Source organism: Colias eurytheme, chromosome 15 (genome assembly GCF_061535395.1).
Source record: "Colias eurytheme isolate Ceu_HAF_F1 chromosome 15, ilColEury1 Martin Lab GWU primary, whole genome shotgun sequence".
NCBI lineage: Eukaryota > Metazoa > Arthropoda > Insecta > Lepidoptera > Pieridae > Colias > Colias eurytheme.
Genome location: NC_142994.1, coordinates 4267715 through 4290220, shown reverse-complemented (window position 1 = coordinate 4290220; position 22506 = coordinate 4267715). Strand labels below are relative to the sequence as shown.

At 29.1% G+C, this 22506-nt stretch overlaps 2 protein-coding genes across 2 annotated transcripts; one reads left to right on the top strand and one right to left on the bottom strand.

The window, feature by feature from the left end:
- The first annotated feature begins 5970 nt into the window (after window positions 1–5970).
- On the top strand, window positions 5971–13195 carry LOC149902224 (cytochrome P450 4g15-like). The gene is made up of 11 exons (XM_090110407.1): window positions 5971–6060; window positions 7004–7212; window positions 8039–8236; window positions 8633–8815; window positions 10018–10087; window positions 10222–10348; window positions 10610–10790; window positions 10965–11077; window positions 11287–11524; window positions 12231–12416; window positions 12790–13195. The coding sequence occupies exons 2-11, from the start codon at window positions 7008–7010 to the stop codon at window positions 12966–12968; spliced, it is 1680 nt and encodes a 559-aa protein (XP_089966533.1). The 5' UTR covers window positions 5971–6060; window positions 7004–7007; the 3' UTR covers window positions 12969–13195.
- A 72-nt stretch (window positions 13196–13267) lies between these two features.
- On the bottom strand, window positions 13268–22305 carry LOC149902223 (monocarboxylate transporter 7-like). Its single transcript, XM_090110408.1, has 9 exons — window positions 22000–22305; window positions 18090–18213; window positions 17075–17218; window positions 16648–16920; window positions 16245–16389; window positions 15683–15830; window positions 15315–15459; window positions 14554–14742; window positions 13268–14158 (listed from the first exon to the last, which is right to left on the bottom strand). The coding sequence occupies exons 1-9, from the start codon at window positions 22114–22116 to the stop codon at window positions 14040–14042; spliced, it is 1404 nt and encodes a 467-aa protein (XP_089966534.1). The 5' UTR covers window positions 22117–22305; the 3' UTR covers window positions 13268–14039.
- Window positions 22306–22506: the final 201 nt, after the last annotated feature.

Here is a 22506-nt window from a genome sequence, read left to right as displayed (position 1 = left end):
GAAAAAAAATAAATTTTGAAGTAGTTAAAAATAAAAAACCAAAAACTTGGTTTTTTGAATTTTTCACCTTAATTTTGAGGTTATGTGAAAAAATTGTCAATACAAAAGTTGTAGATTTTTTTATTACCTACAACTTTGCCATTGAATTTTTTTCCGTAGGACTTGTAGTTTTGTCGGAAATCGAGAGAAACCATTTTTTTCTCTTAAAAGCTCCCCCCTCCCACTTCCCGAACTCGGATTGACCGTAATTTATTTTTCCTTTAATTTTCATCATATTCCCCTCCTTTTCTAATGGGTTTCATCCGACTGCGATTTTTTTGGACTTTTTATTATTTTTAAAGGGATCTACCCCAGTGTATAAATAAAACAATCATTTGTATATTTAATGGTGTTTACCTAGTCCCTTTTACAACAAAATAACACCTAGACCTTTTAAAAGCTGACCTTTGACCATTTTTAATGAACGTGTATTAAAAAATGACGTATGTTAGACATTTATTAACAGTTATTATCAAGAAGTTGAGATGATCGAGTAATCTCTATTCTAACGACTTTTTAACAAAACTCAAATATAAGTACCTACCTACATAACTACATATATTTAAATAAAAAATAGTCTTGAATAACATGAACAAAATAACATTCTTAATATAAAATTTTCATTTTACACGCATAATTATAAAGATAGAGCAAGATGTTCCTTATGAAATTCAGGAAATTAAAAAAAAACGCAAGTTTTCGCCCCGCTCGAGCTCTACCAACTCTACCAACAAATCCTGAAACGGTGGAGCAAAAAGAACACCATTTGAAAAAAATCTGAGGCTTCTTAGTAAGTAGGGCACTAATAAACCCCACTTAAATAAACCAACAATGCCTTAACTCCATTTAGGAACTCGTTTTTGAAAAAAACCTAGCGTTGTTAAATCGAAATATTTCTTGTAACACAAAACCAAAAGACATAAATGTACATGATATCGTAGAAGGAAAATATAAATAGAAATGAAAGATGCCTCATGACTCTTAAAGATCCGATTTCACCAATAAAATTAATACCTTTTATATGAGTGTGAATATAATAGCATGCAAATATAAATCTCGGGTATTTTATGTGCTTATCACAAGACAAGGAAACATGTCATCGAATTATTTATGATCACACTTACTACGTACCTAAAAAGATATTGATTCATTAAACCAATCACTAGTACAAAATGAAACAATAATTACCATTTATATGAAATAAACTTACATATCCATTATGAAATCATTTTGCAGTATAAACACAATTTTTTTTTTCAGAAACAAAAATAATTGAAAATTCGATAGTTGATGGAAAATGAAAATGGTTTGATTTAACGATTTTAATTCATAATTTTAAACTCAATTTAAACGTGTTATACAATTATTCAAATTATTTTCGTTTTCAATTACGTATAATGGGAACAAAAAGGTCATTTACATCTGATTTTTTTTATCTGAATAGTTAGTTAGCTTTTAAAGACATAATATTATTATTCTCTAGGAAAATGCTCTATCATCTCCGATTGGCGCTGTCTTTTTTTAACAAGATTATATTGTATAGTTATGATAGGTTAATTGTTTATTTATTAATAATTTCTCATATAGCTATATAACAATTATTATACGTTTTGCAATGTTAATACTGCGTATAATTTTTGTTAAGCTTCGTAGAGATAGCTACGGCATAACAGCATATAAAAATGAATGTAAAGGTATTTTAATTAGCAATATTAGGTATAGTTTACTAATATTTTGGTTTCATCTCCTTAAATATTCTACAATAATTAAAATGACATCATCACCACCCGACACACAGGTGCTAAAAGGGATCTGGTACATCACGTGACCCCTGATTCCCTAATGAGTTTTCGTTATACAATTAACTATAGGTAGTATTAATATAGATAAATCATAAAGATATACATTTTATAACGGTATTTCTAACATAATAAATATTTTTCGTATCAGGTACTGACCCAAATCTATAGCATTAAATTAAAGCATTAATAATTTTCTACTCATATTATAATATTCGCAAAATTTGCATTTTAATTAAAATAACATCAACTATGCATCTGAATTTCTTCGCATTCTTCACATGCATTGTGGCGTTCCGGGTACCCTAAAATTCTAAATATAAAACTAATTCAGGTTCGTGTTTATATGTGACCTAAAGGCTATTGACTCGGATGTTATTGGCCTCTGAATTTGAAGTCCGAAAACTTTAAAATTACCTAAATCGTAACCCACTAAAAACAAGATATTGTACTAAACATTGCAAGAATTCCAAGTGAAGCAGTTAACTAATGTGTCATTTTTCTGAGTTTACTCCAAATTGTAAATATTAGATACAATATTAATTGTTATATGTACTACATACTATGATTTTATTTCAATGAGCTCCTTATTATGTAAGCATATTGTTTTGTTATTCAAATTGGGAAATTAGGTATGCACAATAAACATTTCTAATATTTCCATGGATTGCCCTTTGATTTTACTGTTATTATGATGGTCACCCAAATGAAACAATACCAAATTAAAGAAGTGAAGTTTTAGAAAAGCGAAGCTTGTACATTTAGCCGGGAGATCAACCTGTATATATTAGGTTTACGTATATACATATTACAGGGTGAAGACAGCATCATAATAGATAACATTATAATATTATCTAAATTAAAATTATAAAGTAATGCACATGTCACTTGCTATTTCACACAGACTTTGTAATGAACATGCAAATGAACTTGCTAACATTGCAATATTATCTACTCGTTTATAAAGATAAATATAGGTAGGTATCTCATCTTCTACTGGCAAAGGGTAACTTTTTATAATTTCACTATATTCATCCAAACTTAAATGTTTTTTTTTATGGGCCCAATAACATTTTTATTTTCACTTTAAATATTCTAATTTCGGGTCTAGCTACAAATTTAAAACATGTTAGTCCTTTCTAATCTAAAGCGCCTCAAAATATGGTATAGCAAATATGAACATAAGAGAAATTGCCGAAAAACATTTTTCCTTCATTATTATGAATTGATTAAAATTGTACTACGTCCATTGGCGAATCGTAGACATATAAGATTACAAATAAGTGAATAATTATTATGAATGAATTTCACACACTTAGATAAAATCTCTTAAAAGTCTTTCTCAAAAATTTAATGGGTCGTAAGCTTGTTGTAAGAATAAAAATTCCTTAAACTTTCATCTCTATAAAAAATAATAATTGTACACTGTACGTAATATTCTATAATTTTCGAGAAGTAAACATTAATTATTTGATCTTCTGATTATTTCGAACATCTTTAAAATAATATGTAGAAAGGCATATCTCAAGTATGTATTACTTATAGTATACCTAATAGTATTAGGTATACTATAAGTAATACTAATTATTAGGCTAATACATATCATAAGTTACATATCATAAGTTTATAGGTAGTAAATGTATTATTCCTACAGGTTCGTGCTGACAAAATAATCGCTATAGAGCATTTGCTTACATTAAATAGTCAGGTACTAAAATGGTAGGATAACATTATATTATGTTTACCTACACACGTAACATATTTTGAAACCTATAAGTGAACCTCGTTGCAAATAAAATATACAAAACGTTGCAGAAATTAACTGTATTATTTACTACTGACTTACTAACATAAGCACTAGGACATTGATGTTTTCTTATTATATCTTATTACATATAATTCTTATTATAGATAGCGGTATTTATGTACATTCTTTATTTATAAACTCTACAGTAATTCTTCAGTCATTAAATAAATGCAATTTCTTCAATCTGATAAACAACAATACAGACAAAACAGTTTTGTCTGTTACGAATACAATTCAAAAAGTTCGGTTTGGTTCTCCAATTACTTACTTAAGTTTTATCAAAAAAAACTACTGAACAAAGACAAACAAAACTTACTTAACAATAACAGTGTTGGCAATAATTACGCACCAAAAAAATACGCACAAAGCGATGTTTTCTTCAATAGTACCAAAATGCGTATTTAAATCGATGCGTAAGTGGATACTACTGTTTGTGATTAATTGATTTAGGAATTATTAATTAGGTTATGATAGAAAATACTTACGTGTATACTAAAAATAGAAAGAGGGCTAAGCAAAGCAAATAATATTTTATAATCTACTTAAATACTAACTACATTAAATAATAACTAAGGAAAACACATGTCTGAACATTATTATGCGAAGCTTAATACTCCTAACTGTATTTGTTGCTAGCAACACCTTAACTTCGTCAAGTACCTGGCTTAATCAGCCGTTCAAATGATAGCCTGGCCTCTTTATTAAACGGCACCCTTCGACCAGTAGAATTAATCATGGCTGCCATTTATCAAACTAGACTAGAATGGTTTGAATCTATTATTACTATGAAATATCGAACACTCTTTTTTAAATAACATACAAAATTACAAACACAAACACACTATAAGGACTTTTTTACTTTTTCGTGAACCATACTATTGGTAGCCATTGAGAGATTTATTGACTTCTTTAAAACCTGTGTGACACCCAAAATAACACAAATATTATACCTAACATTATATCGTAGAACTAAAATAAAAACATTTGGAAACAAGTAACGTCTACCAGACTTTTTCAGAGGCCGCAAAGTAATGGACGATGTCATTCGCCGTGAGTTCACAGAAAATTAGCTTATGATGATAATTAACGTCTGTTCCATTGATCGGTTTTGGTTTCTTGGATCTTTCAGACCAAGACTTTTTTAGGTTTCTACCAGGACTCGAACACATAATCGCAGAACCGAGTATTGTAGATAAGTAACACTCTAAATAGGTACAGACAACAGGCGATGATGTGACGTACTTCAAAACCAAAGAGAATAAAGTAATAATACATATTAACCTACTTACTCCTAGATCTAAAATCATAAATCTAATATTCAAAGCTGAATCTCATTAATAAAACAAACGTAGGTAAGTTCCAAAACCGAAGTTTTCCATCGCCCTATTACGAAATGTGTTATGTCAATGCTCTATATATTATTTTACTTTCATAAATTAACATCGATAATAAGTTATTAAAATGATACAATTATTTACATACATACAGTACTAGGTAATGAAATTTTTATATAATACTGTATGAAATATTATAATTTGGTTAACTGTTTACAAGTTCAACGTAAATTTTATCACCAATCAATTGGTCATAAGTGATTCGATCCATTAGCAAACAATGAAAAAATTTCAGGTGAAATGTCAAGGAATTATAACTATTAATTTCATTATAGTTAAGGCTTATACATATTGTTTTTCTAATAGTATAATATTATGTTTAATGCAAAATAATACTAAGCGCAAATTAAATAATACCTAGATATAGACATTTCGCCAAAAGCTTATTTTAAAATTAGATTGACGTGATATATCTAAATCTTAAATTAAGAAACTAAATATTATGGTAGCTTGTTACAGATTTGTGTAAATACGCTCTTAAACAAGCTTTCACTGAATTCGAAATAAAATACATAATATATGAGTATTAGAATATTATAAGTGAATGCATTTCATATGAAAATGCAGGAGAATAGTATCTAGAGAATAGTTGAAAAAAGTCCTTTAACTCGAATAAAGAAAACTAGAAGTTGTACCCATGAAAAAATATATCTTTATTATAAAAAACAACAAATTTAAAATGTCATGGAAGCCAGCCGTGCATTGTTTAGTACCTAGATAATAAAAATATATGTACATGATATTTACTTTTCACTGCTGAAACAGAGCTCATAAACAGCCATAAAAGCTCAAATAAATGATACGTTCAGTAAAAATTCTGCTCTAAATAAAATTATTATACTTTTATCGTAGGTAAAACGCGCGTGTGTTCTCACCTTAACACTTTTGTGATTTCGTTTGTCATCGTCATTATATAAGAACTGTTGTTTAGCAAATCTTAAAGCCAAATAGCAACACACCACCAATTGTAACTGGAGCAAAGAGGATTATATTTTCACATCACACCGTCTGGATTAACCAGGTACAACGTGCATATTTAATAGAACTCACACAATAATGTAATAATTAAAAAATTTCCAGATTAAATTAAAAATTTTCTGTTTCGTAAATTAACTATCCAAGTTGTTTCTAAGTGTGTGATATAATATTTATTTTTTTACTAAAAATTATATCTAGATATATTATTTATTGTAACTGTAAAGGAACCGTAAATTAATTTCCTTGTTTTTGATACAATAATTATTATTAATACTTTTATTTTCACCAAAAATATATTTTAAATTGTTGGACGAATTTATATGAATAACAGATATTATAAGGGTAACTTCATGTTAAATTATTTTATCACTGCCAATTTTCTCTTATAAAATATTTATATAAAAGGAAATTACATATTTTTATTATTACTTTTCTTTAAAATGGGACTAGAATTTTTCTTATTAATGTTATCCGTTTCAAACTTGACCTTCTTATTTAATTTAACTGCATAATAATATTTTACTGCATCCGTACTTGCTGTTATTTATCTATGAACAGAAATAATAAACAATAATATCTTAAAATTCACACCTTACATAACAAATGGTAAAGCTACGATTAACTTAAATAATAACTTATTTTCAAAGAAAAACGATAGACTTTTCTTCTCGACATTAGTTTATATATGTACTTATGGCATATTCCGCCCGCGGCTATTCCTGAGTCCCGTTCTGTCTAAAACTTAACAAATAGTAAACTAAAACCTTCTTCAAAAACTCCTCAATTTATTAAAAACATCGGATCAATATCGGCTGGTCAGTTTTAAATAACAGCATAGGTATATAGGTACAGACGGATAGACAGCTTTTTTTTACAAGAAACGCTACTAAAATAGTCAATATAAATTGTATGACCTTATAAATCTTATAATATTGTCTTATAAATCAATGCATGTATTTAGAGTTTAGACGTTTTCTTTTTTTCAGCAATATGACGGTCGTCGAAGACGTTCAGACGTACCAGCTCTCGACGCGTCTGATCTTTTATCCTCTAGTTCTCCTTGCCACCGGATTATGGCTCTTATACAGATGGCAACAACAGTCAAGATTACACAAGCTAGGAAACAAACTGCCAGGGCCCATGGCAATTCCAGTATTCGGAAATGCTCTGTTGGCCTTCGGTAAAAAACCAGAAGGTAAGATTGGTATCGATAACACCACTAAACTCAAATCCAGTAGCACTTTATATAATATGGACGTCATAGTGAAAATAGATCCTCTATATAATTTGAGATAACCAAGTTAAAAGATAGACTATATATACGCTAATCCAGAGTATTAACTACCTAATTCATTTTTGGAGTAATTAAATAACCAACATCCGCACATATATATAGGTATCTATCTAAATATCCGAACTACTAAAGTTTCGCATATTGTATTTTATAATACCCACTAAATATCCGTGCTTTATATCCGCGAGGCTCACAAAAATTTCTTCCTTCACATTTTGAAGGCAAAATTTAAAAGAGATATAATTATTTAAATTATTATGGCGTCTAAATTCTATATTCATACGATAAAATATACATTACATTTTTATCTTTTAAACAATAGACAATTTGAAAAAATCAAATTTAACCGTAGTTTTTTATGCCGTTACAAAACACAGATCTTCTATTTTAACTGAATTTTTAAAGAATGACGGAGGTTCTCAGTAGCGAATACAAAATATTGTAATGTCGATAAAATAAAGTTAAATAAGTTTTATTTTATTTTTCACCGCATCATGATCGATATTTACTGTTCTTTATATTTTAAAATATTCATGTTTTTCCTAAAATATACCTAGTTGAGGAATAAATACTATTTATAGGCCCAAACCTGAAAGTATGATAGTTTTTCAAAATTGTAGAACAAAAATGTATTGTTTGTGGTTAATTATATTTATATAATTGATTGAATTATATAATTGAACATTGATAAAATTCACCATTACATAACTCAAACATTTCATTTTAGAATTGGTCAAACTTGCCCTGCAATACGCCGAAATGTACGGAACAGTCGTCCGTGGTTGGTTCGGCTCAAAGCTCATTGTGTTCTTGAGCGACCCTGATGATGTAGAAGTAATCCTTAACAGCCAAGTACACATTGACAAAGCCACTGAGTACAAATTCTTCAAGCCATGGCTTGGTGAAGGTCTCCTTATTAGTTCAGGTAAATCGTACATTGATACATTATTATATCTTACAATTATGTATTTAATATGCAGGAAAATTAACAAGAGAGTTGTAGACATCAACAATCAGACAACGGTATTTAAATAAAGTTATATAAATAGGTATGTATCATAAAAATGATGCGTCGAAAATTGTATACTATTTTGTGATAATTATGACGAAAATATCAATTTAAATATTTATGTATATGAATTGTTTAATTCTAAATTTAAAAACGTTTCGACTAAATACAATTTCCTATAGATTGAAATTAAATATTTAGATTAATTACAATAGTTGTTTTTTGTTAAATAATATAATTATAGACCGTAATTAATCTTCTTTTGTACTCTAACAAACAATGGTTGATCACCATACAAATGTCTCAATTTAGGCGAGAAATGGAGGTCCCACCGCAAAATGATTGCTCCCACATTCCACATCAACATCCTGAAGTCCTTCGTGGACACCTTCAACCAGAACAGCAAGAGTGTCGTCAACAGGATGAAGACCGAAATGGGAAGAGTCTTCGATGTTCACGACTATATGAGCGGTGTCACTGTAGACATTCTTTTGGGTAAGATTTTTAACTTACCCTTCTTATATTGCCTATATTTAACGCGATAAAGAAATAATAAATTATTCAGAAATTTTAGATGTAGCATTATACCAATCTATTTATAATCAATTACAATTACATTTACAAAATAATATTCGATATTACATTCTCATTATTAATGTTTTGTTTGAATTTCACAACATTACGTAACACAAAATCATAACAGATCATAACATTGTGTAAGAATATAAACCCCAAAATAGCATAAACTATTTTTAGAATGATTAATGTTTACATCTTTATCACTTCATAAAATCCTCTTTTTATAGATTTTATGTTTATTAATAGGTAACTAATTCCAAAGGTGGAATGTTTTATTTCTGCAATCCTGATTTAAATAAAAACGCGTAAAGAAACTTGATCGATAAACGGATACGACAACAAAAATAATACATTACCATATTCCAATGTTCACATTGACAGTTCATTCGATTATATTATCGAACTTTTGCATCGCCAAAAAAACAACAAAAGACATGTACATTGTACACATTCAAAAAAACTTAATTTTCCAGTCATAATTATATCATATGAACATAATTACGACTACAACGAATTCTGTTTATTGAAAAAAGCTAGTTTTGCATATTTACGTATACATATGACCTTATGTACATAATTTTATTTTAATTGTTAGCAATAAAATCAATTGTAATGATAAAGCAACATTTGCTTTCCAAAGTGCGTCATGGATAAAAACCTATTTCAATAATTAACTGCTATTTATTTATGATGCATTCATTAATTTACTACGTCATTACAATATACTATTGTTGTTGTTTTAAATGAAAATACCTTACTTCTAAAATGAATTTAATCTTTATTTAATAATTTATTTAAAAAAAACTTAATTGACTCTATTATAGAGTACTTATTCTCTTATTTTTAGAGTTTATTTCATAAAACAAACCCTTTTGTAAGATACATTCTAATACATACTAATATTACATAAAACCATAAATACATCTAATTTTTATTAATCACATTACTGTAAACTATTACTAGACTACATAAAATAGCTTTACTTAACTTTTAATATTTCTTCAATTGGACAAAATGTTTTATAAATTCGTAAACGTTACATTCTCAATTCCTTTAGATATATAGAATTAAAATGATGCTCAAAACCACATTTATATAAAATTACATAATTATTTCAGAAACCGCTATGGGTATTACCAAAGAAACTCAAGATGAATCCGGCTTCGATTACGCTATGGCTGTCATGAAGTACGTATATCCAAAACTTCTAAAACTTTATTGAAACCTTTAATCTTGAAAAAAAGCTTCTAAACATGTTTTAAGTAATTATTTCTACTGTTTTATTCGGTTGGCTTACGTTTTAAATAATTAATATTTTACAGGATGTGCGATATCATTCACCAAAGGCATTACAAATTCTGGCTTCGTTTCGACGCAATCTTCAAGTTTACATCTTTCTTCGAAAAGCAAAAGCAACTTTTGGGCATCATCCACGGTCTTACTAACAAGGTTAATATAAACCGTTTTAACTAATTATATAGACAATTATATTTAAATTTAGTTTCAAACAAACGTTAAACAATCTGATTCAATTTTACATTGTTTAAAAACTTTAAAGTATGATGAAAATTTATTCAACCACAATACAATTATATTTTTTAGTTATAAATAATAAATGTTTATAAAGTTTACCCATTTGAAACTATGTTAGATTGTTTTCAAAAAACACTAAAGGACGATGAAAATTTATTCAATTTTTCGTTGGTTTAGGTAATCAAAAACAAGAAAGAGCGCTACATCCAGAACAAATCCAAGGGTATCACAACTGGCATAGTAGAGGAGAAAACTTCATCAGAAAACGAGACTGGTCTTGCCAATGTCAAGACTCTGGCTGACACAGTCTTCAAGGGTTACCGCGATGATCTTGACTTCAACGATGAAAATGACGTCGGTAAGTAGATCTCGATTGGATAATGTTACTAAATAGGTAATTGAGATCTTGTTTCATCTTGATATGATGTTTCAAGGAGCAAAAGATCAATTCAAGTTCAATTTTATCGTATTCCGCATAACAACATCGCATTGTTTATAACTTGCATTACAAAGTGTAATTAATATGTTTTAGGTGAGAAGAAACGCCTTGCTTTCTTGGACCTTATGATTGAGTCTGCACAAAACGGCACAAACAAAATTACTGACCATGAAATCAAGGAAGAGGTTGACACCATTATGTTTGAGGTAATTATGCATATTAAGAAAACATTGGGACAATATTATGATTTGATAATTAATTTTTATACATAAATACACAACAGTATTACTTACTACTTAGATCGTTTAAATGTTATTCAAGACGATGAATTCTTAGTTGGTTTATTACTTAAATTACTTGATTGTTAATGAAATTTTATCATACAATAAATATCACATAAGGCATATTCTCTTAGGGTCACGACACGACAGCAGCTGGCTCCAGTTTCTTGCTCTGCCTGCTCGGCATCCACCAGGACATCCAGACCAGAGTCTACGATGAGCTCTACTCCATCTTCGGCGACTCTGACCGCCCCTGCACCTTCGAAGACACCCTCCAGATGAAATACTTGGAGAGAGTGATCTTTGAATCCCTCAGGATGTACCCACCTGTACCAATCATTGCCAGGAAGTTGAACCGTGACGTTAAGATTTGTGAGTATAACAGCTATTATTATACAGCTGTGGTATAGGTATTATAGATTTGTTAATATGTGAATGTATTTTGATTCCTTTGTTTTAAAACAACAGACGTCAAAAGAACTTAATGTTTTTGACCATGCGTTGTCATGATGATGATTAATTAGCAAATAGTAGTAATCAGAATGTGTACTTAAATATTTTTATCATTAAGAAATAAGAGTAAGGAAATGAGGATATTGAGTATGATAAAATTTTTAATAATGCAAATTATTTTATTAATATAATATATACTTACACGTGCACTTATTATGTCAAACTAATTTATTTCTACTCTTTGATAGCTTTATCTTCTTAATTATATGTTAATGTGCATACCTTGTGGACATAATCGCGCCAAGTCCAATCTGGACTAGATTATACTTTCAAATCTTGCGTTAAATAAATCATAATTAAAAAAAGAATTTATATATAAATAAATTATAAATGTATAAAAATACAATTTAAACCAATTTCCAATAAAAAAAAGTATTTATTTATCAACCGACAACAAGAAAAGGGGGAGGTTCTCAATTCGTCTATTTTTTTTTTGGTTTCTTACATCAGCACTTTCGACTGGGTGAATCGATTTAGATGATTCATTTTTTATTTGAAAGCTGGTGCCCTCCGGTTGGACCCGCATTTCTGACAATTTGAATCAAAAATAATAATTTAATTCCAGCCACAAACAACTACGTACTCCCCGCCGGGTCCACGGTGGTAGTCGGAACCTTCCAGATCCACCGCAACCCGAAATACTACAAGAACCCGAACGTGTTCGACCCTGACAACTTCCTGCCAGAGAACACACAGAACAGACACTACTACAGTTACATTCCATTCAGTGCCGGCCCTAGGAGTTGTGTTGGTATGTATTTTTTTTTTTACTTTTTTTGTGAACATCATATCAGGCTATGGAAATTTTGTCACTTATTAATTTCAGTTATTAAGGGCAAGGAAAAAAATGCTGTTTCTATTTTTTATATTACTTATCAATAAAATATCATACTGAAGTGCAATTAGTGTTTGTAGCAAGATAATTATGTAAATCAAAATTAAAGAAACCGGTATGAACAAACCATTGCAAAACTTGTCATAACGACACCGAGAATCTAATTGTTACTAAAATAGTTTTATCTTGTAACTGTTTACTCTACAATCCTAGAGTACGGTACAATAAAATAGAACAATGATAAACGTTAATCTTACGGTGTACTAACACGTTAATTTGATGCTTATAGGTCGTAAATACGCTCTTCTGAAGCTGAAGATCCTCCTGTCCACGATCCTCCGTAACTACAAGATGGTATCTGACGTTACCGAGGACCAGTACGTATTACAGGCCGACATCATCCTCAAGAGAAACGACGGCTTCAGGGTTCAAATCGAACCAAGGAAACGGGTTCCGTCTACCGCTTAAATTTATCTCCTAGATTGAGGAAACTATGACTGTTAACACTCTGTCATCATTACTATTAACGTAGTCATTATGAACACTAATGTAACAAATGATAAGATCTGATAAATTTAAGAATTTTAAGGCTAAATCAAATATTTCAGATCATTTGTGTAATTAGGGTAACACTATTTATATTCTTGACTGGTTACGAAAGGTGATATGTATATAATAAAAGTTGATATATAAGATTTATATTTTTTTTTATTAAATTCAGTAAAAATAACTGAATTGTTTCATTTTATGTTTATTATTTTATGGTTTATAATTTATGTATACATATTTAAATTGATTATTTATTAAATTTTCATTGAAACAATGCATTATTTTTACCAAAACAATCCATTCATATAATATACATGTGTATAAAACTTAAGGTTGATTATTTTGGATCTCTACTATAAAGGTAAAAAATTACTTGCTATATGTTTTTATGATCTATATAATACAGTGTATGCACTATTAATATTAGATATATTAAAGACAAATAAACAATATCATCAATTTCAAACAGCATAAGTCTATTTGCTGAAATGGAAATACTTTTGTAGTTACTTCCCTTCTACACAAATTTCTCCTGTTTTGTATTGATATATTTACAATAAATACAAATTTATATATTATCTAGATAGATCCAATCAATTATTTTACAGAAGCCTCATAATCACACTGAATTTTAACGATGTGTTTGTTTCAGTCAATTTTATAAAATTTCTAAACTAATCTTATACACTATCAGACAGCGAAATTAAGAGGATTCAGATAAATATATACTTATTATGTTAATCTGTTTGGTAACATTATTTTTAAAATTCTAATATACCTTAAATTTAATTATCTACTAAACATAGAAAGTATACTTAAAAAACGTAACAATAACTCAAAAATAGGAAACCTTTGTGAAAAATAAAGCCTTAATTGAACCTTAACTACAAAGTTTTAAAATAGTTTGGAATAAACTTGCTTGGGCGTTGAAAACATATTGTTCCCTGCAAGAAAGTATGAGTTTCTATAATTTATTAATACTCGATTTCATCACGTTTTCTTACGATACACAAAGTATTCTACAGTCCAGAGAATTATACACACTAAGCAGCAAAAGCTCATAGCAATAAAACAGTTCACGTAACTTCCTGTCGCTTCATAAATTACACCTGAAAAAATATAATTAATGAATATATTTATTTATGTTTGAATAAATCAATAAGATAATAAAAAAATATATTTCCCTACTTTCAATATCATATCACAATTCATTACAAAAACTTAGGCAATTTGTACATTTCAAAAAACCAAGAGATTAAGATTAAAAAATATTTTTTTAACGGACTCGAAAATTAAATACTCGAAGTTAACCCACAGCATTACATATATGTAATAAATAAAGTAGTTATGCCCCCGTCACGTTCGCGCGTGCGTAGATTCAAATTCAAATTAAATTATTCACGATAAATTATCGCCTAACTATAATTTAATATAGTTTTTGCGGACAACAGACTGTTTTAATAATTATATAGTTAATACTTAATCCTTATTGTGAAATACCAACCTATCATCGGATCGGCCATCAACATGAGACATCCAGAGAATAAGATATGGAGTGCCAAAGCGGCTGGAAACCGGTCTGGGGCTGCAGTCACCAGCACCAAGGGGAATAACACTTGAACCGAACATCTTACAAGACCCGAAATTATTGTTATTGTAAACACGAATGTCACGTTGTCTGATGTTACCAGAACTGAAAAAATATAAGTAAAAATTAAAGTAACTAAACTACTACAATATAATTAAAGACTAGCCTTTCGCTAACAACTCTGCGTATTATATTATTTTTATTTCCTAGCCAATATTAACTTGTAAGTTTATACATATACTTTAAAAGTACCCATCAAACCTTATTACAGTTTAAATTGTATATTTTTTGAAGAAATTAATAAGTGTGAGACGCCCTCTTTGAATTCGCATACCTTAAGGTTAAGAAACTGTGTATCTATAGAATTTTTTTATATAGACCTTGGACAAACCTGATAAATTATATAGCTCAAGAAATACATAGAATATTAATGAGAAGTTAATCGATCTTAATAAGATTTACAGTATTATGTAAATAGATAAAATGTACCTTAAAATATTTTTATAGAAAAGCCTGTTCTCTATCAACTAAATTACTAATAATAGAAGTATTGCATAAGAAAATGAGGTTGGTCTGAATAATCGACGTATTATTAAATTAATAATTGTATGACTATTTAAATAACAAGAATATAATTATTTCTATAAATTGGAGTTAAAAAAAATAAACAAAATTACCAATTCGTAATATCATAGTAATGAATGTCCCAATAAAAAATAATTTTCTGCTATCCACGTTATAAAAATATGTGAAAACCGCTAAAATAAATCTAGCAGCCAAGTCAGCAATAGCACCAGCCATGACGCATGTGGCCACTTGCATCTAAAAAAAACAGTCATCATTAAATAATTAGAAATATTCGACACATTTATTTTAATCTGTGACGAAATAAAACTGGCATCTAATTACATTTAAAAAAGAACAAAGAACTTAGGCATTCCCTTTTTTCAAAAAGTAGCGCGAGTATTGCTATTTATTTCCACTTCTACAATGATTAGTATTTTTAATTATGCTAAATGTTGTTAAAATAATATTACCATTTTACCTTAGAATATTGATAAGAAAACAACAGCATGGGTTCCATTGCAAGATACGTTACATCGGACACAAAAGCAAAGCCAAGTCCGACTAAAGTACTAACAAATCTGGGGTCTTTCAATAGATCTAACTCTACGTTTGCGTAAATCATTTTTCTGTAAGTAAAATATAAAAACTTCTAAATTTTATGCACAAGCAAACACATTTTTAAACAAGAGATATTTATTATTTAGTGATCGTCCCTTCAGATTATTAATATAAGTGTTAAGTAATCATAATTTGCTCTAGATCCGTTATTTTTATATCCATTAGTTTTTGGATTTCATATCTAAAAGTTTGAATGAAGAGATTGAATTAAATAAACACAATATTCATTAAGTATTGTTAATAAACTTCCAACATTCATGTATAATTAATAATTATATAATTAATGGTAAAATACTTTAGAAATATATTACCAAATGCAAGGTCAAGGACAGTATAGCAAAAATCGTATAAATTAAGATATTATCTGCATCGTTATCACTAAAATAATCATTAAAAAATCATTATGATAATACTCTACTTACATAATACTTTTTTGAATTGATTCATGCCGAACCGGTGATGTTTTAACTTCGATGACGTCATCACCTGGCAACATTTTTATGGCGGTTTCATCTATAACCTCACATTCATTTTTTATTTTATTGACGTCACAAAGTGAAGACAATTCTGAAATACCATGTGGACATTGATAAGCGGACGACACATAGGTACATACACACATATCCGAAACTAATTCAATGAGCAGAAGCCATATTTTAAAGATGAAGTGAATGTGTATTAATATAAAATCATTAATCATTAAATTTGAACCTTAAAATGATATGACGCAAGGAATTCCACAAACTTAATTGATGATTGAACCATTATTTGTGACTACAAATAAGCAACAAGACAAATACTGACATAAACTGATTACAAAATTACCTTTTATAGAACACGCTGGTGCCTTCACCATGTGCCATTCAACAGGATGCATAACTATCATCGCGAACAATAAATGTAAATCTACCGCCATGATCAAAGCGAGAGTCCATCTAAACCCATATTCTGCTAGAAGATATGTGACTAGTATGGGAAATGTTATCGAAGCCATACTACTCATAGTTTGATTTGCGCTCATCATGGCCGTTCTTTTTTTCGTAAAGTAACAGTTGAATGCCGTAAAACTAACTGGTATCATTACTCCAAAACCAGCCCCTGGAATACAAATATAAAGTTAATTTGAATAGTCAATTAACTTTATCAATAACTCTAGTTTTCCTCCGCCTCATTCAGATTTCATCCTTATTAAGGCGATAATTTTTTTAACTCAATGATTATTATGTAAATTTATTTAAATATAAATATTTACCTCGTATAACACCAAACGTAAACACTAATTGATAAGTTCTTTGTACGAAAATTGTCAAAACGTCTCCTAAAATGAAGAGTCCAGCTCCAACCAAACCAACTTGTCTGAACGAATACTTTTTCAATGCTATGCCACTCAGAAATCCTGAAAGAGAGAAATAGGCACAAGTTATATGTAGATGCTATTCATTCCATTTACATTTCAATTAAACTTTTTAAAAAGCTAATACTATAAGTACCTACAACCAGAGTCAAGCAATAAGGTTGTATCGGTTTGCAATTAATTGCCCTTAAATTTTAGATCGTCTAAATTCAGTTCATCAATAAATTAGGGAAATAGGTCATTGCTTTTTGATTTCCATCTAATATCTCGGCCAGATCAATTAATATTGCAAATAGAAAATTAAAATGACACTGACATAGCCCTACTATGGACTCTTAATAAAACTGTTAGATTAAGATAATGGTTATTGACCTTTCATAGATTAGGGTCAGAGCAGCGTAACATGAACTATCTTCAATGGATTTCGTGGCAAACATTTGCCGGGATGGAAGATGAATATAACTTTTAATTTCTTATAATTGACATGTGGTGTACTGTTTCTATCGCAACAATTAGTTTTTAATGATTTATAATTTAACCGCCTAGTTCATTGACATTTCTACTCTCTCTCTCTCTCTCTCTCTCTCTCTCTCTCTCTCTCTCTCTCTCTCTCTGAAAGAATTTTTGAACATGAAGTTTCAAATATAATCGAAAATATAACTCTGTTTATGTAACTATCTCTTTATCTGTTCGTAAATTGGGAAACATTGGCTTGTTTTAACCAAGATAAGAGAACTATCAAAATGATATATGGATGAAAAATAGGTAAGAAATATATGCACGCCAGCAAAGCCACGCTCGTTTTATTTTTTATTTTGGCTTTACTCAAATTACCTAGTATGTATCGCATACATATATCCTGTAAATACCTCTGAAATGAAAAACAAAATTATATATTGCATCTACTCAATACCTGCTATTGACAGTGCTCCATTGTAAACTCCTATAACAAGGGGAAGTCCACTCGCACCATCTTGTTCCATGAAAAAATTATTAAATAGAATTCCGAAAGCATTTGACGATCCGAACCCAAGCATCTGAAAATAATAACAAACATAATATTAATAGAGACCAACATAAGTGCATTTGCTAGTAAAGATTCTAATTTAAGTATGTTATTAAATTAAATAAATATAAATAAATAAATAAATCATTTATTTCACTTAAAACATTTAACAAATTAGAGCGACCCAGGCTCCTAAGATAGTAGAACTGTTTTTCAGGAGCCTGTTTTTAATTAAAGTAAAAGTTATTTTGTTATTTTCCATTTTTTATATTACTGATACCAATAACTTTTGTCTGAATATGTATAGATTATTAGAGTTATTCATGTTTACTTCGCAATAAAACGCCAACAGTTTAAATTTCAACAATTTTAGACTACGTTAATTCCTTGTAGATAAGATAGAATTAAGCTAACAACATTATAGAATACTAGCTTACCGCCCGCGGCTTCGCCCAATTTTTCTAAAACCTAATAAATTATAATATACTAAAACCTTCCTCTTGAATCACTCTATCTATTAAAAAAAACCGCATCAAAATCCGTTGCGTAGTTTTAAAGATTTAAGCATACAAAGGGACATAGGGACAGAAAAAGCGACTTTGTTTTATACTATGTAGTGATGATTAAAAAAATCGTCACTGATTGGAAACCCCCAATGTTTTAAATCATTTAAAAAAATCTGTTTTCGTCAACAATAACAAAAAAATTCATAAATACAATTTGATTATAACTATCAAATTAACATGTTTTATTATGTGCCCATTGTAATTGTTGACATATAATATAATATATCCTTTTTTATTTTTTGTTTATTAATTGTCTTTCCATTTTTCAAACGCTAAGGTCGTAAGGAAACTGTGATGAGAAAAATCCACGAATATAATACCTATGTAAGTATTGCAAGGTTTTATCTACTGCAAGATATCAAATCTTATGATGGCAAGCACATCTTTTACAAATATTTATTTATAATTTAAAATATTTAATTAAATAAATTAAGTCAATTTGTATTTAAAGTCAATGGTCTAGACATAAATAAGTACAAAGACAATATTTTTTTAAAGGGATAAAATAATGCCTTTTTTTTCAAAATCTACATAAAATGTACAGTTGCACAATATTTCATGGGGGAAACTTTGTAGTTGAACCTACCAAGAAACTAGTTCCGATGGCTATACATTTGGGTATAAATTCCATATATATGTATGTTATATACAAATTATAGCTATAGTAGTAGATTTTATCTTGTCAATCACGTCATACATATATTGTATTCATTAAAGAATGTTATATTTAAATTATATATTAAGTATGTATGTTAAAAGACATGTTCATCAACTTGCTTTTTATCGAAAATTAACATTATGCATAATTCACTTCCTAAAATCTCTACTTTTAAATAAAAGATTTACAATATTGACATTTTTACTACTTTACTGTAAAACCACCAGAATTTACGTAGTAAGTAAGCACGTCATACTTATTTTACTTAAAGCCAAAGAGTTTGTTTGTTTGAACGCGCTAATCTCCGGAACTCCTACTTCGATTTGAAAAATTATTTCGGTGTTAGATAGCCCATTTATCGATCGAGTAAGGCTTAGATATATTTCATTACGCTAAGAACAACAGGAGCGCAGCCACGCGAGTGAAACCGGGAAACGCAGCTAGTATAATATATATTCCAATTTCTAACTTAGTTTAAATAAGAAAACGACAATATGATTGAATAGAAGGTATGAATTATTAAGATAATTATAATTAATTCTCTATTGATTAGTTGTCCGTCGCGAAATATAATCTGTCGCGTAGCCTTCAACTTTCTTTTACACTTTGGAGGCTTTATCCATTTCCGGTATATACTGCTATCTCCTTAAAATTCAAATCATAAGTGCTATGTTAATGTACCTAATGAAGAATAATTTTATTACTACGACGATTTAGATATCTACTTTTTTATATCTATGGTTTAAATTGAACTATCTAATATCTAATATACAATTATAAAGGCGAAAGTTTGTAAGGATGTATGGATGTATGGATGTATGGATGTATGGATGTATGGATGTTTGTTACTCTTTCACGTAAAAACTACTGAACCGATTACAATGAAATTTAGCACACATATAAGGTAACTTGGATTAACACATTTTTATCCCGGAAATCCCACGGGAACGGGAACTATGCGGGTTTTCCTTTGCAAACGCGGGCGAAGCCGCGGGCGGAAATCTAGTATTCTTATATGGTTAAAGCTGTCAACCGTTTTGCAGTTGCATTGATTCAAACCACTGCAGAAAATGTATTTTAATGACTTACCTATTCAGTTTAAAAAAATAAAATAAATCCAATTCTCAAACACTACAACGAACATAATTATAATGGAACAAGATAATATAATTCCGAATCAATTAATGACAAGAAATAATATATTATACATAAGATAAATTGTTGTTTGAACAATATTGAAATGAATTATCGGCAAAACGATATAATGTTCACAACATTTCTGGAACGCTCTGGACACAGATTTTAATTATATTTGAAAATGCAATATGCTAATACTACATAGTTCTAATAAATCAATAAGTATTAAAAAAGCCGCTTTAGAGGTATGCTTAAATCTTTAAAACTACCTACGCAACGGATTTTGATGCGTTTTTTTAATAGATAGAGTGGTTCAAGAGAAGGTATATAATTTATTAGGTTTAAAGACAAAGTGTGCGAAGCCGCGGTCCCAAAGCTATAATATAAGAGTTAGTATATGTATAGACTTCGATTATTTGCAACAGCTGGGATATTATCAACGAATAAATTCTAACTCAAAATAAAGAGTTTACGGATCTACACGCATTCAATGAAATGATTGTAACTTTAGATAAGAACACGTATAACAGAAAAATAAAACACTAACTCATTGATAATAAATCAGGTTCAAATAATTATTGATTAGCATATGAGTATCAAATAAATAATTAATGGCAAGTATATTATTTAATAACTGTATTCACTACATAATACGGATATAATAATTTAATAATCGATCGTGTGACAAGAATTACATTCCTGCAGCGAAAGATTAAACATAAGCGCATTTCTTATCATTTAGATCATAAAAGCATATAAAATTTCTGCTTAATGCTTGCAATTATAATCTTCCTGCACTTATTTAAATATTAATTTAGATACCTAACGTTATGTGTTTTATTTTATGGCACCTAAGAGGCCATTCATCCATTGTCTTTATTCATTCATGCTACTTATAAAGGTAAGTAAGTAAGACAATAATTAATTCAGATAAAAATATAACAATAAAGACTTGAAATCAAAAGTGATGAGTTAAGTTTACTGCATATCGTATTTTCTTTAATTACTTTTTTGTAGACAATATTTAGAATTCAATTAAGATAAAATATTTGTAAAATAATTTTACTACTGATTATTGCATGATAGGCATTACACAAATATTTTCTGTTTTGATTTTTTTATCGGCATGAAAACGCAAATTTGTTATGGTAGTCCTTTATTTGTAAGAGTGAATGTAGAGAATAGAGTTAAAAGTGGTGTAACTAACATGACTTTCTTTTATTATAGATAAATGATAAAACCATGATTAATAAGATACTTAATAATTGTATAAAACTTTAAATGATTGTACATTTAATTCATGCGAAAATAATTAAGTAGGTACATATTTTAGTTGTTAATAACATTTTATAAATTTGAAATAACACGTAATCCATTCCTTCATTTGCATGTACAAAATCTTTTCTATCTTTTATTTAAAAAAAAACATTTAAAAGTAAGAAAAATAGTTACTTACGAAAGTAAATCCAACACCGATACAAACGACATAACCCCATCCCCCGTCCGGCGCTATCAAAGAGTTTTTTCCTTGTTTTGGTTTATTTTGCTCCAAATGTGCGAACGCCTCATCCATGGTTACCCAAAAACCAAGTCACCTCACAAAAATTCAAGGGAATCTTCCGCGATATATTTTTTTATATTATTGTTTTACAGATTAATCTATTCTTAGGTGCATCCTACAGAGTATTTTTAAATTAAACGGGAAATAAATTTTAAAAATGTCTTGTCAGCATTTCCCTCCGAGGAGGCGACCCGCACGTAAAACAGCCTGTTTGTTTCTGCCACCATTTTATACGGCTCATTTGTTAAGCGAAAATAAGGCTCCAATTGAGAATTTATTCCGACTTAATTAAAGCACATATTCTCTCAGTCAGTCGGTGATAGTGACATTATCACAGATGTATGATGCAAGGATCAGTTTGACATTAAACATTATATCCTACTTTTACCTGTTATATCTAAT